This window comes from Polypterus senegalus, chromosome 7 (assembly GCF_016835505.1).
Source record: "Polypterus senegalus isolate Bchr_013 chromosome 7, ASM1683550v1, whole genome shotgun sequence".
Classification (NCBI taxonomy): domain Eukaryota; kingdom Metazoa; phylum Chordata; class Cladistia; order Polypteriformes; family Polypteridae; genus Polypterus; species Polypterus senegalus.
Genome location: NC_053160.1, coordinates 192,612,538 through 192,627,032, shown reverse-complemented (window position 1 = coordinate 192,627,032; position 14,495 = coordinate 192,612,538). Strand labels below are relative to the sequence as shown.

General features: G+C 48.4%; 1 protein-coding gene across 3 annotated transcripts in view; it reads right to left on the bottom strand.

The window, feature by feature from the left end:
• Nucleotides 1-14,495, bottom strand: part of LOC120533125 (nuclear factor 1 B-type-like) — a 127,682-nt gene that overhangs the window by 14,157 nt on the left and 99,030 nt on the right. For all 3 annotated transcript variants that reach the window (XM_039759842.1, XM_039759841.1, XM_039759843.1), the window contains exons 7-10: nt 11,065-11,193; nt 10,048-10,223; nt 6,882-7,047; nt 4,487-4,569 (exon numbers count right to left, since the gene is read on the bottom strand). In XM_039759842.1, the coding sequence (XP_039615776.1) occupies nt 4,487-4,569; nt 6,882-7,047; nt 10,048-10,223; nt 11,065-11,193 (554 nt within the window). The remainder of the gene's footprint in view (nt 1-4,486; nt 4,570-6,881; nt 7,048-10,047; nt 10,224-11,064; nt 11,194-14,495) is intronic.

Sequence of the window (14,495 nt, the reverse complement as noted above, 5' to 3'; positions counted from 1 at the left end):
CCCAAAAATGACTGTTAACCTGGTAGAGTTAACCCAACCAGTAAATCTTTAAGAATGTGGGAGGAAAACCCGTGGAGATGTGGCGGCTTACTGATTTAAGAAAAATATCATCTAGGCATGCGTGGCACAGCTTGACCGCTCCAGGAGATGGGAAAGGGAATCACAGTGCAGCCTCCTTTTGTGCAAATCTGACTTGCCTGATGCCAGCTTAATGTCCTCTTCTTGCAGTCCGCGGGCATCGATTGAATTATCTACCATATTTGTTATTATTATTTGTTCCAACTTTCCTCTTCTTCAACACAAACAACTCCATTCAATGACTTGGCCTCCATGTTGGAGGATTTTGTCTTTGCTTAATGCAGACAGGTGTGACTTTCTTCCATCTTCTCTCTTTCAGTTCAATTAACTTGTCTTCCTCCACGACTTGTGTCTGCTGCCTACTCAGACTTCCTGTGCTGGAAACATTCTTGGTGGCTACAGGAAGTGCCCCAGATTTGCTCACAGTGCCAGACGATTACCAGGTGAGAGGTGAGCTCTTACTGGATGACCATGTCTTGCATTCCTGATATGCACACCTCTGCCCAAGTTTCCTCTTCACCATCCACCAAATACTGACGGGATTTCTCAGAGACTAAAGCTTGGCCTAAGGGATGAGGAAATGCTTACGGTCCATACGAGAAATGAATATAAAAGAAGAAGTGATGCCAACTTCACTGCAAGTATGCAATTGTTGTGATTTGGGGGGAAGAAGACTTCTAATAAACCAATCCATCCCTTCACATGCTTATGAGACACAGCCTAAAACAAACAAGGCTTCTTCAGTGGTCCCCTTAATTACCGTCTTTAGGGAAGTAAGACTAGCAGAGGAGTGAAAATGATCATCTTCAAGTGCTGAAAAGACTGAGCCAGAAGTAAACATAGTAGGTGGGAATTCAGCAAATCGTGAGACATTGCTGAGGCTTGACGTTAGGCCCAGTCCACCTTTCCTCTGAGACATCGCAGTTTTGCATGCTTTCCTAAAATCTCCTTCTGTCATTGAGCTCAAGCACTTCAAGCGAATTCCAAGCACAGCACTGAGGACGTCGCTAGAACCAAGAAGTGCGACCCCAGCACTTACATTACTGTTATGGTGTCCAGTGAGGTTTAAGGCTCCACCTCATATACAAAGATGTACTGTAAATGCTTTAGCGCCCACACCATCATGGGGACACTCCAGGGTGCACTTTGAGATATCCAGAACTTTAAGGCTCTGAAGGGTTATACTCATCAGTATCAGAAAGGGCCTTCAGCCTCACGCTGAGGACTTGTCACTATAGCATAGCATACACGTGTGTCACATATTTTGTCCTGTCCGTTTCGTTTCTCAGCTGAGGGTCTTTGGAGCAGACGTTGTCACCAGTGACGAAACCTGCCATGAGTTATTTATGCACTGTGGTCGGTTTCTAGTAGAGAACTGCAATCTGGCTCTAAAAGCCCTTTCACCTTTACCTAAGAAAGATGTCTTAGGATTTTTAGCCGTCTCTCTCTCCCTCTCTCTCTTTGTGCTGATTGGCTGGTATTTGCACAGCTTGCTCCGTCTCACATCTTGGGTAGGCCGTGTTTGTAACTGGCGTACACCACACTGGGAGTTAAACGGAAGTGAATTTTCATAAGCCTACTTACTCAAGTATGGGGTTCAAATTCATCACATGGTCACCTTGGCAGGTAAAGGAACCTGCCCCTTAAAGTCTATCAATAGCATACAACTGATGGTATGGCAGAGATCACTAGAATAAAACGAGATGAAATTCTTTTACAACATGACAAATGAGAAACCAGAAAAGATGACTGCCTCTTTATTTCCTGACTTCCCAGTTTAACATGCCATGGCTTAGCAGACTTAGTCCTCTTACAGACTTTACAAGAACTTGTGACAATAGGCGTTGACAAAAGCAAGTATTCACAGCTGGAGTAGCAGAGCTGGAGTGGGCACAGAACACCAAATATAATGTGTCTGGGGCCACCAGGATACTGACCCTCCATCGACAGCCATTCTGTCTCCTAACAAAGCACCCATTGAGGATGAGCACGCTGGCAGAAGTAAGTTAATCACCAGTGATCCAAATTCACCTGCACTTCATATTAAAGACATGAGAGCACAAGATGCCACCCTTGGGGGAAGTGGAAACCCATTAAGGAACATGCAGTTCAGGACCATTAGAACTCAGACCAGCTTGGCAGGGAGTTCTGAATGGTGGGATGAGCTGCGTCTGCCATCCTTTACTGAATGACATTCAAATGAGTACCCCTGTGCAAGTTCAACCCAAACACAGGAAGGTGCGGGGGGTAGCCTGTGTGCACCAGGGACCTGCAGTACAGCTGAGGGACAGAATGCCCTCCTCAGGTGTTAGGCTTGCCCTTGGGTGACAACCCTGGCTGAGTGGGGCTCTGTCCAAAATAAGACCAGTGTGGCACCTGGCTGCAAGATCACTTGGGTGACAGGCACAAGCGGACTGGTCAGGACACACTTCCCTTTGCCACTGGACACAAACACTGGCAGCCTCAGGTGGGTACCCTGAACTGAAGAAGCTAGTGAATCAGAACAGGCTGGACAAGCTGAATGAAACTTAATTAAAGTTGAAGAAGCGTGGATGGTCGTCCAGCGTGGGCTCAGGCAGGTACCATAAGGCTGAAGAAATGAGCAATGGCGACACACAACATGTCATGTGACACAGCAGGGTGGATCGCTATACTATTGGCTCTCAATGCTAACTTGTCTGAATATGAAATCAATAAATAAAGCAAACCACTGTCTGGAAGCAAAATATCAACTAAACCAGTGGAAGTTGCTTGCTCCACCAGCATAGCTCCTGATCCCCAGTCTGTTAGGGCGCTAGAAAAGTAACACTGATGCAATTGGTATAAAAATGACAAGCGTCTGCCTTTCTAGAAAGTTCAGGGCTTCTGACTGCCAAAAATAAAAATTCTCTGTTTTTGGACAATTTGATTTAATCCAAGGAGCTCAACAAGTTCACCAAGGTTTTCTGTGCCTACCTTATGGCCTGGTCTGATGCTAGGATTCTGAGATTCGTTTTTTTTCCCTGTTAAATAAATTTCGGTCTCCAAAACCGTTTTGTCAGTTTTAATATTTTGTGGCTCACAGAATGACAACATTTGCCATACTTCATTACATAGCAACAAAAACAAACCTGGGGCAACTTACCAAAACAGAAAGTAACCAAACGTGGGCATTAAGGCCTGCGGCTCCTTTCTTTCACTGCCATTTGGCCTTTTTGAGTTGTGATAAAGGGACAGCAAGGGGAACGACAAGAGCATAAGAAGCCCCTCAGGCCAACATTGTTTGTCAGTCTCCGTTCAGCTAACCCTTAGAACCTGCCAAGTTGACATTGGCAGGCCCCATGGTCCTACTGCCTACCACACTGCCTATTTCACATACTGTATCAGTAGTTGGTGAGAGACTGGGCACAACTGACACGGCTGCATTTGTGCAGCACCCCCTGGGTACACCTGGCTGAATAAAAAAGTGCATTAAAGCAGAGATACCCGCTGATCATATGCACAACAGGAGACGAGGTGCCAAGGGAGACAGGCATGCCAAATTTTGGCCATGTGTCACAGCCACCAAAGTGACATGGGATGAGAAGGTGGCTGTGAGGAAAAACAGATTTTACTTTATTGATCCGAGTGAAAAGTAAGGGAATCAAATAAACAGCAAAGCACTGGGAAAACACGCCAGTCAAAGCTAAACGGCAGCAACACAAAGACAAGCGGTGTGAAGGCACCAAGAGGAGGAGGTGACGGATGAAGTGGCCCGTGCCAGTGACGGCAAAAGGCTGCACAGTGAAGTCAATCGTGCCATGTGCTGCTAGGCTCAGTCCGCCACCCATAGTGCCATGTTTGTGCTGGACGGAGACCTTAAGTGTTTATTTGGAAGGCTGGACTGCTGGCGGGCCCAACTGGTACCACTGAATGGAGTGTCATGATGCCATGTGAGAGCTTGGCTGCCACGTCTAGCTCCCTAGCTTGTCAGTAAGTGCCATCAGCACCAGTGACTGCCTCAGTTTAATTTTGTCAGGATGTCAGCCTTTGCCAGCCTTCTTACCCTGAACAACTGCTCTACTAGAAGTATCCACGCTGGCCAATAACATACTTCCCTTCTCCTTGTTCCCTTACAGAGACGTCTGGCAGACTGGACCGCCCAGGCTCAACAGGCTGATCTGTTGAAGGGTCTGGGACTAGTGGGGTCTCTGTACTGGGGGACAGCGACATAATGTTTTGTGGGGACGCCAGTACCTCTTAACCACTCTTTTTAGTGACTGCAGGCACTGAACCTGGACATGGCTGAGCAGCTCAGACACATCGGACAAAAATGACCACAATGGAAGTGCAGATCAAACAGCAAGAGAGGAATGGAGGGAGACTGCCCACTCCCAGGCTCTTTTCATTCCCAGTATGCCCTTTCCCAAAAAGCCGACTTTATGCTCACCTGCTGCTGGTGTAGAAATGCTGGCTCTCGTGTGCCCAGTCCTGCAAAGCGGTTTGGCGTTGGGGTGCCCGGGGCTGTGTAAGCTGGAAAGGAGACACAAAAAGACATATATTGGTCACAACAGCCTGACCAGCACCAGCAGAGTGGTGACACTCATTTATGGATCTGGCTGTAGCTTTTACCCGATGGGCCACATGCACAAAAACATACCAATGTGTGACAACTGGACTTCACCAGCGCCTCAGTGGAACCCCAGGGATGGTGCTTCTCTCAAGTTCTCAGCACAAACAGGAAATGACAATCTGCTTTGTGTGACACGTTTGTGAATTCTGCTCTTTACAAGGAATGACGTTGGGACACTGGCTAGGAGGTGATGAAGTGGCCTGTCAAACTGAAGATGACTTTCAGCTTAATTGGCCAGATCAGGTTACAGTTAGGTCTCCTGAAAGCTGACACAAAATCACCACTGGCGTCAAATGAGGGCTCCAGTTTGCAATTCAATGCTATGCTATGGCCTGGACCCCCTTAATTGTGGAAGTGGTAGTCTAAGGAGATGATAATTACATCCACACTGGCATGGGACACTGGTGGAGCGAAGGAGGTCACTAAAGGTGGACTTAGCAGGGGACTCCACATAAAAGCACAAAAGCAGAGGCACTTTGGATGGTGGGTTACCAACATACTGGTGGCCATCACATTTAAGGAGCTGGCCACCGACGTTGGGGTAAAGCTAGAAATGACTGCAAGGGACAGCCAGGGAACTGAACGAGAGGAATAAAAATACCTGAAAGAATATGGACCGTGTGGAAGAGAAATGGATAAAAGATGTCCAAGTTCTCCCTTTGACCATCCCTCTCTGGTTAAGCGAGTAAAATTGTTCTTTAAAGGGGTGATTTTAATCAAAAGAGCTCAGCTAGATTGGCATCTAAAACCTCGGGAACGACATCTTTCATGACAGTACAAATACTGTACATCAGGCCTAAGCGCTCCATTCAACGCCAAGCAAGCCAGGCATGCAGGATGAAGTCCTAATGGCAATCACGCTGTCCTCGGTACAAAAGAGAAAAACAAGTTTCCCAAAATGATAGCAAAAGGCCACGGCGGTGGAGGCTGCTGAGAGCCCAGGAGCTTCTCCTCTGACCAGCCATCACGATTGATTGTCCACGTGAAGCCTGACACAACCCGTCTGAACAGCACATTGACTGTTGGGTCTGCCATGGCTCCCAGTGTGAACGAGGATAGAAATTCCAGGAAGCACTAAGGCCGAACATTCAGAACTTATCAAAGACGATGGATGCCAGGCGACCAAACGGATGTGAAGTGAAGCAGTTCTAGGTGACAAAATAGTGACGGTGACAAGACACCTCTGAGGAGGCGGCCTGAAAACTGGATGGTGACGTCTCATTAATCCCACAGTGACGGGGAATTCCAACAAGTGGCTGCCTACAAGTGTACTGTAAAAACACAAGCCTGTCACTTGTCCAGTGCCTCGGTGGTCCCCACCCCGAAGTCCAGTTCTTCAGGGGCACTGGACGTTTGCTTTCTTTGCACACTCGCTGGAGTCCATGCAGCTAAGGCGGAGGACCCTGCTCTGAAGTCGTCACCACCACAATCACATTGGCTGTCACCGCTTTGTGATAACAAAGAGAAATCCCTCCCTGCCAGACTTCTCTACGAGTTTGGGCAAAGTTGATCTTTGTTTGAAAATGTCAAGATGATGGTGTCATTTTAAACAGGTCGGGAATAAACAGCTCAAGGCAAGCATTCCTCCATGTTACTCGATTAACACCTGCGTGTAATGGGATGCAGCACCCAAACACAAAAGGAGGAGTGTCTGAGACCTGCTGTCGGCAACGCTCGCCAGACAGACGGACGGACGCAAAGTGGGTCGCTGTCTGGGTCGAGTCCTAAGATGGCAGGAGTGTCTGGCAAGCAGATGTGACGACGACGGGGTCACCCAGAGCCTCCTGCTCTCCAAGCTCTTGGTCAGACATCACAGATGTATGCGTTCTGACCTCGGCCTGAAACTGGCAGAATAAATAAAATGGTAACTAAAGCAGAAATTGTGAGGCCTTTGAAACAAGTCAAGTATGCATACCCTAATGGCTCGCTCTTTTTGGGGCACTGTCTGAAAGGTGCAATATAATGTACAGATTGTCCATTTGTGCTTTCAAGAAGGTCATCTCTGTGTCTCTTTACTTTATGCCAAACAAACCCTGCTTGGTGAAGGTACCATGTTAGTATCTCTAGAACAAGGTTTAATGGTGCCAGGCTCTCCAGCTCTGGTCACTTAATGGATGGCACCATTGGCCTCCTCAGGTAAGAGTAAGGCAGTAATCATAGCAGGCTGAAAAAATGGAAAGTTGGCATATTTCACACAATGGGAGCTACTTACTGGCTGTGGTGGGCGAGGCCGCTTCGCCTTCTGCTGAAGTTGTTATGGGCTTTGTGTCTGGCATGGTCAAGGTGACCGGCCGTACTGTGCCATGGTGAGGGGATGGCGCTAACACCGGGGTGAAGTGACTGGGCACTTTCCCCACCACCTGCCCACTGTTGTTAGGCTGGAAGAGAAAGAAAAACAAAAAAAAAGTTCAAAGCTGAGATTTTAAAGACTAACAAAACAAAAAGTGCAAGAAGCAGGTGCAGCCGTGGGCCCGGACCCCAGAGAAACAGCTTTGTACCAGTTTACCTGTAAGGTCCTCTCTTGGCACAGCACTGTGAAAGGTTAGGGAAGTGCAGGAGCTACAGGCTTCTTGCGGTGCCCAGAGACACTGGGCACTGCTCTTACTCACAGTCGCTGTCCCAGATGGTAGACCCTCAAGGTGTCTCTAGCCCTTAATCACCACCTCACACGACTGCTTCATTCTGTGTCAGCAGTAAAGTGCCAGGAGTGGAGGCAGAGAACACAAATATCAGTGCAAACAAGCCATCAATCTGGCCATCATGTCAGGACACATAACCTCAAAACGTAGCTTCAAATCTGAATGAGACAGGGGCCAGATGGCACATGAGTAGATAGCCATAAGAACTGTTCAAAGAGCTGGGCATTCATTGGATCAGATCATGGACATCTATTGGCCCAGAGATGTCAACACTGATCGTGACAAATCACATGGAGACATCAGCTGGTGGCTAAGACCTTGATGATAGCAAAAAATCCCACCAATCAGTGTCTGAAATCAAAGGTGTTCAGTTACAGGACAGCCCAATACACAGTAACGTCAGTGAGAGACAGCGAGTGCCCAGGCTTCACATAAATCAGTGAAAGATACGAAAGACAGTATAGAAAAGCAAAACACAGTATATAACAGAGCTGTGAAAGGTGCTATATACGATGAATATGGAAATGATGGATTTATGTGACAGTTACTATACGCTAGACAGAAAGACAGACAGACAGATAAGTAGACGCATAGATTAGCAGGTATATCATTTTTAAAGGCGCTATATACAATTTAGCTCCACATTATGTAACAGAGAGATGAAAGGCAGACAGGCAGACAGACAGACAGAGACGTGAAAGGCACTTTATGACAGAAAGGTGTACTTTAGTGATCCCAACATGGACCGCCACTTGACCCGCTTTGCGCTGTATGACTGCTTGGCTGTCTGTTAAGGAAAAAAGCAGTAATGAGGGGCTGTGACTCTTAAACATGACAACTAGGCCAAAGAATTCTGTGCCACTGGCAGTCCTAATCGGTCACTAATTAAGAAAGCAATCTGAATACCATAATGCAGTCCTCAGTGTCTGACACCCTTGCTCTATGCCAGCACTGGGGTCTCACTCAACAATGAGGCTGTCACGGCTGCCAATTTTTCGGGTTGACCGTTCCCTCAAAGCACAGCTGTAGACGGGCACATTCAGTTCATTATGCACTTCCGTCCTTTTTCTAAAGGAGGTTTTGCCCAAAAGCAGCAGAACTGGACATGAGACATGAGCAGAGCCAAGCCAAGGTAGGCATCAGAGAGAGATGCCAGTTTTTCTCGTATGCAAGTAGAGGTTCTTATGGACACATGGAGTACATTCAAACTGCACAGAGAAAGAGACCAGCAGCTCCATGGCATTGTGAGGCGCTATCTTAGTCACTGAGACCACCATGAGGCCACCAGCTAAAATATGGCAGACCAAATGAATAGAACATTAGTAGGAGGTGGTCACCAGCAACCCACCAAAATGATGTCAGGCTACCGAAATTGATCACCTGCTCAAAAGAAAATGAAAGTGAGCCGAGATAAAGGCCACCACCTTCAAGTTTGCCAGCCCGAGGATCTGTTTCACATTTGTGTCTTCTGCAAAGCCGCCTGGCACAAAAGGCATTTGTGTGTGACTTACATGTGAAGGGCCTGCCGCTCCGTGACGAGACTTGAGTCTGAGGTGTGGGAGGAGGGCGGCCGTGTGCCAACTGGGTTAAAGGTGACTGCAAGCAAAATGCAGGATACGGCTTGTCTTGATGAGTCTCATCTCATTTAACAACAGCCCAAAAAGCTGGCAGTTTGTGAAGTGACGGATTAGGTCAAGGGGGTGAGGGGCACAAACTCCAACGGGGCCATGGTGACTTCTACTGCTCTAGTGAGAGTTCAACCACTCAGACAATGTCAGGCCCTTTGGTTTGTTTGAGGCTCATTTCATGTGCACCACGCATACTGTACATCAAAGTGACTTTGGGTACCATCTCCTTAAGTGGGTTTGCATGGCCATCCAGACATCCTTACTCATGTCCCAGCAGCAGCATTCCAGAAGGTGCCGGTTGATTGTGCACGAAAGGCACTAAGGATACTTGGTAGCCTGGATGCCCAGGTCCACACATGTCTCAGTGTGCCATAGCCACATAGAGAGCCCTGAAGGTTTGGACAAGAAAAGGTCAATCAGGCCAATAAAAGCTGGTAATCTCCATGGATGCCCCCGAAGGCAGTGAAACCGAAAGTGTCAACCCAAACACTGGACTCACTAGAAGGAGACAGTGGTCATGTGTCCTCCATCCAGGGGTCAGTCAAAAGTACACATGTGGGTCACCGGTCATTCTGTGCTGCTGAACGGCTTCAGGCTAAGCTACTTATCCCTCCAAAGCGAAGTTCCTGACTGTGGCTGCCTGGCTTGATCCCCAAAATCGAGGTGGTGAGGACAGCCAGAGGGCACTAACCAGAGACTTCAGTGGAGGACGTGCCACTTGGTGTGATCCTGATTTGGGTTTTCAGACCCAAGACAAAGATGGACAGAAGAGCCGAGGCTCAGCTCTATTGGATTACACATATGTAGAAACCGAGCTATCAAATGAGCCCACAAAATGCAGCCCTTGGCAGAAAACTAAAGAACTAACAAGGACCACACAGGATGAATTAGCTGAGAACGTGCCAAGGCGTATGTTTGTGAACTGCCAGCTTAGTGCGGCCCGGTGATGCATCAGCAACATGCCTGTCTAAATGTCAGTGACTGCATTGCGCCATCACCTCGCCATGGCTCTGCGTTTGACTGCCAGGGCCCAGCTGCATCGCCTCTCTTGTGTCGCTGGACTACACAGGGTCAAAGGTCTGTCTGAATGCCATACCCGGTGCTACCTTACCTGACTGGTCTGTGGGCTGGACGGGTCATACGATGGTACGTAATTCTTCAGGGCGTCCTGAGGGTTTAGGTGCGGCGGGTATCGTATGGTGGGATGAGAAAAGTATGGTGAGGCAGGCGGTGGCAGGATTGCCTGTGCTGGAAACTGCAGCGGTGATGGGCTTCTGGTAGAAATAACTGGAAGAGAAAAACAGAAAAATGAGGACAGCTGTATGGGCAGGAGGGGACCTTCAAAACAAAGAGGGTCAAAACATGCAGCTAAAGCTCTTCAGTCCTTCAGACCCATATGCTGCTGTCACGACCCAAGTGGTGCCACTGAAACTGGGATGGAGGTTCAACTGCTTCTTGGTCACAATGCCAATTCGATTGTCAAAATGAGCTGCGCTGACCAAGGTGCTCACTTTTTGGGGTTAGTTGTGTTATTTTCCGCTGTGTTTTCCAGGCTAGTTTCCTGCTTCTTTACTTCTCAGTCATCCATAGCCTCCTCCTCTTCCTCCCCATTACACCAACTTCAGTCTTAAATGGCTCCAGGGGCTCGTCCCACAGTTGATGAACTGCAGAGGTGGCTTGGGGCTCACAATGGAAAGGCGCACATTAACAGAAGCGCTGGGTGTTGTGTCTGCAAAAGGGCATCTCAGTATGAAAATCAGCTGTCCAGACCTGGGTAAATGCCCAAGGGCCAAAAGTCTAAGGGTTCAGAGGCCCATCTGACTCAAGATTATGGGCCATTTGCTAGAAAGACACTCAATCAATAATCAACTACTGTATATTATAGATATAATACGTACTAAAATGATATTCTATTATGATTAGCGAGACAACTGGCTTCACTAAACAGTAAATTGAAAGGACAGCCATGTGCTAAGGCACCAGAAACTGCAATGTGTGGAATTTTCCAGCGGACTGAAAGGAAGGTGTAAGGGCAAACTATGAAGGGGGCAATGGGGCACTGCAAAGGGGCAGAGATAGCAGCTTCCGTCAGCAGAAAAGTCAAAGAGAACAAAATGAGCAGACGTACCACTATGGCCGACTCGGATTCCCAGGTGATGATGCTGAGAGAAGGTCGGTCCTGGGGAATTCTCCTGTGGTGACGTGGGGCTGAATAATGGCTTCTCAGGTTTCTTCATCGTAGGAGAGGACATGTCCCCTGAAAGAGGAAGGACGCTGGCTTTAATACATTAAGAGCCTCACCCAGGTGTCCTGATGCTGGACACACCATCCCACCTGGTCGTTACCTTCGCACTTACCCGTCAGCCTTTGTTTCATGCCAGGTGTTTCACAGATCAATTAGAATATATGAACGGAAACACCAGAAAAAAGCAGGAGAACAATTAGCAAAGTTCCTGGAGCCACAAAAAGGCCCAAGGAGGTGAACATCCATCCTGGAGCACAAAGAAGATCAGAGCTGCCAGCCAGCTATCCGGGTGACATCAACCCCAAATACCCACCCAGCAAAAACTGCAGGATCTAACCGAGACAGGCCGTGCTAGGTACAATGAACTCATTGGATGGGGCCACCAAGAGGTGACATGTCACAAACCCAGTCAGTCAATCAAGTCCTGGACTGACCTATAAATGTGACATGTGGCCTCGGGAGTCTTCTCCACTAATCTAATGAGCTGGTCATTTGGGGGCTTCAAGATGGCATCGATAAATCGTGATGGCTCTGAACTCTTTACTACCACAGCGCTACTCTTAGGTCAACACACTCAACAATGCAGGCCACATGAGACCTTTGTCCCCGTGTGTTGGCCCCTCTCATCCACACCTGCAGCTCTGTGTCATTTTGGTGGCTCTGAATCGCCATCAACCCAGTGTAACTTACAAGCAATAGCTGGCACCCAAACTTCACCGCAAATTCCCACATCTACTCCTGATAACGCTGGCACTGTGGTGACGTTTGTTTTGAAATGAAAGATTTGGATGTTTGTTGGGAAAACCAAAACCATTAGCAAGTGCACTTACAGCATTTTAGAAACGCCTCTGGCCTGTTATGGTAAGATTGGGCCTGCCATGTGGTCAGTGACCTCGGAGCCCACTGTGGCACAATACTCAACTGGCCATGCCACCATCACCTCTAAACGGGCTTCATGGAGAATTTCATGGCATTTAGGCATAGCAAGGACAGTAGACAGACACATGCCAACCCAGTTCTTCAGCTGCCACTGAGCAATAAGCAGGACTAGGAGAGTGTGTGAAGTATGCAGCACCATGGCACAAAAGCGCAGAGGGGGCACTGCCACACACGCAACACAGCTGATGGGCCCTCCCTCCCTCTATGGCTGTCTGCTATCCTCAACACTTCTAGACGTCTGACTGCCCAGCTCGACAGACAAAGGCTGTGGCCACTCCTGCCACTCTACCTCCCTGATACTCCCGTCGCTCTTGGTCTGTGGATCCCTGGTGTCCGAGTTTCATCAGCTTATTCTCTTCACAAGGCGACATGTCACCCAGTCAGCACAGCAACTGCACAAATGTTACAAATGGCCCTTTTCATTTTTTTTAGCTAATTAAGAAATCCATTATTTTAGGTCTGGGCTTGTCACTTTAGGATGAACCTTGGCACTGCTCGGCGCTGCCCTTTATTGTCTCAGAAGGATTGCATTTTTTTGCTTGTTTCTTGTGTTCTTCCCTGCTATCCTTTCAATGACTTCATTGGCGATGAAAGCAAATCGAACAAATAGGGAAACAGAGAAAGTGGCATGGGCACAGGCTGATGGCCTGCCCAGATGTGATCATCACATGAGTGTGAGGAAACATGGGGGCGCCGGTGCGGAGACATGTCCGACGCAGCCCTAATTACAGCTGAACCAGAGCGAGCATTAATGAGGACGCCATCAAAGTGTCTTCTCTCCTTCTGCCTGCCGTCGCCTGTCATCCCCGCCGCTCCCTGGATGAACGTCACATGGGCCACCAAATGGCTCTCCACCTGTTAGGCAGACGTGAGCAAAGTCTAGTGGAGCAGGACGAGCGGAGGGAGCCACCTGAGCACCTGCCTGCCTTCACCAGCTGCTCCTCGCTCGTTACGCACACAGCTGTTTCCACTCCCATTCACGACGCTGGCTGGGACTTGTCGGATGACTCGGACCCTCCTAGACGTGGACGGCCGATGGCCGATGGAAACCCCAAACCAAGTGCTGCAGAACTGATGTTGCCAGCCTGAGGTGCACAAGCAGAAAGTACCACTCCTCTCGCACTGCAGCCCCCCATCATATACTGTAGTGCCTTAGCACTGTGTGGCTCTTGGTCCTCTTTATTGCATTCAACGTTCTGCTGATGTGCCCACTCTGCAGGGGAACGGGCACTCCACATATGAGAAGCAGAAGCATTACCCAGCTTTCCATGGAAGACCCTGGGACAGGTCTGAATGGTACTGCCCAGAGCAAACACCTTGGTCATTTTCTACACCTGTGCCCAGTCACACCCAGGTAATACCGGGCCAGTCATGGAGGTGAGCAGTGAGTTCAAATGAGTCAGCCACCAGCCTCGAGCAGCTTTGGCTCACTTGTAAATTAGCTCATGGTGGTGCGGTGGTGCAGTGCTTGGCCACTGGAATCCTGGTTTAAATCCTGCACCTTGATGATGTCCCTTAGGCCTGTGATTTCTCCAGATGCCCTCCCAAGTCCCCTAACATGTAGTTTAATCTGACCTGTCCCTGTGCGACTGTAAGTGGGCACCGGGCTGGTTTGGTGCCACATTGTGCATTCCAGGTTCCCATGATCAGGAGCTGGATTGAACAGGTCTGAGAACAATTCAAGGCCAAGAATGCCAGCTTGGTGAAACACCATAGAGTCAAATTCTTACTGGTAATTGCATTGAACTGCCAGGCTTCCATTTAACAACTCAGATGTAAGTTGGCATTGGCATGAAATCAGATGTTCTGCCCTGCGAGAAGCATGCGACGGGACAAGACATCACCAGATCCACAAGGTCCATTAGTCAGTGTGCCATCACACTTCAGCTCGGCCTCTGAGGAATGGATGGATGGATGATTCCTAATGTCACGTACGCCTCTGCCCACACCTTGTTCACCCGACAACTTTCTGTTTGCTGTCTGGTCATTTTTCTCTGCTTGTGTAGTCTTTTGAATTTTATATTCTTCTGGTCAGTGTCATCACATGTTCTCCATAGTGGCTTCTCCATGGTGATGCCAGTCAGTGCATGGGCTTATCAGAGCCTTAATAGATGCCAGGCTGTTTGAAATAGCTCCAGCGTGTCAAGTAAAGAGAAGACACCTTCATAAACTACAAGAAGGTTTCTTTCATTACAGATCGCAGGTTTCTGTCGAGGTTATCTAAAGTCCTCGGCCCTCACTTGTCTTTGGGTTTCGACTTTTGCCCCAAACTGTCCTTTTGTCAAAAGAATTTCTGGTCATAAGAAATGGCAGCAGGACAGCTAGCACTTTTTTGCAATTAGGAATTATGCCCAGGCATGATCAGGGCCAATTTC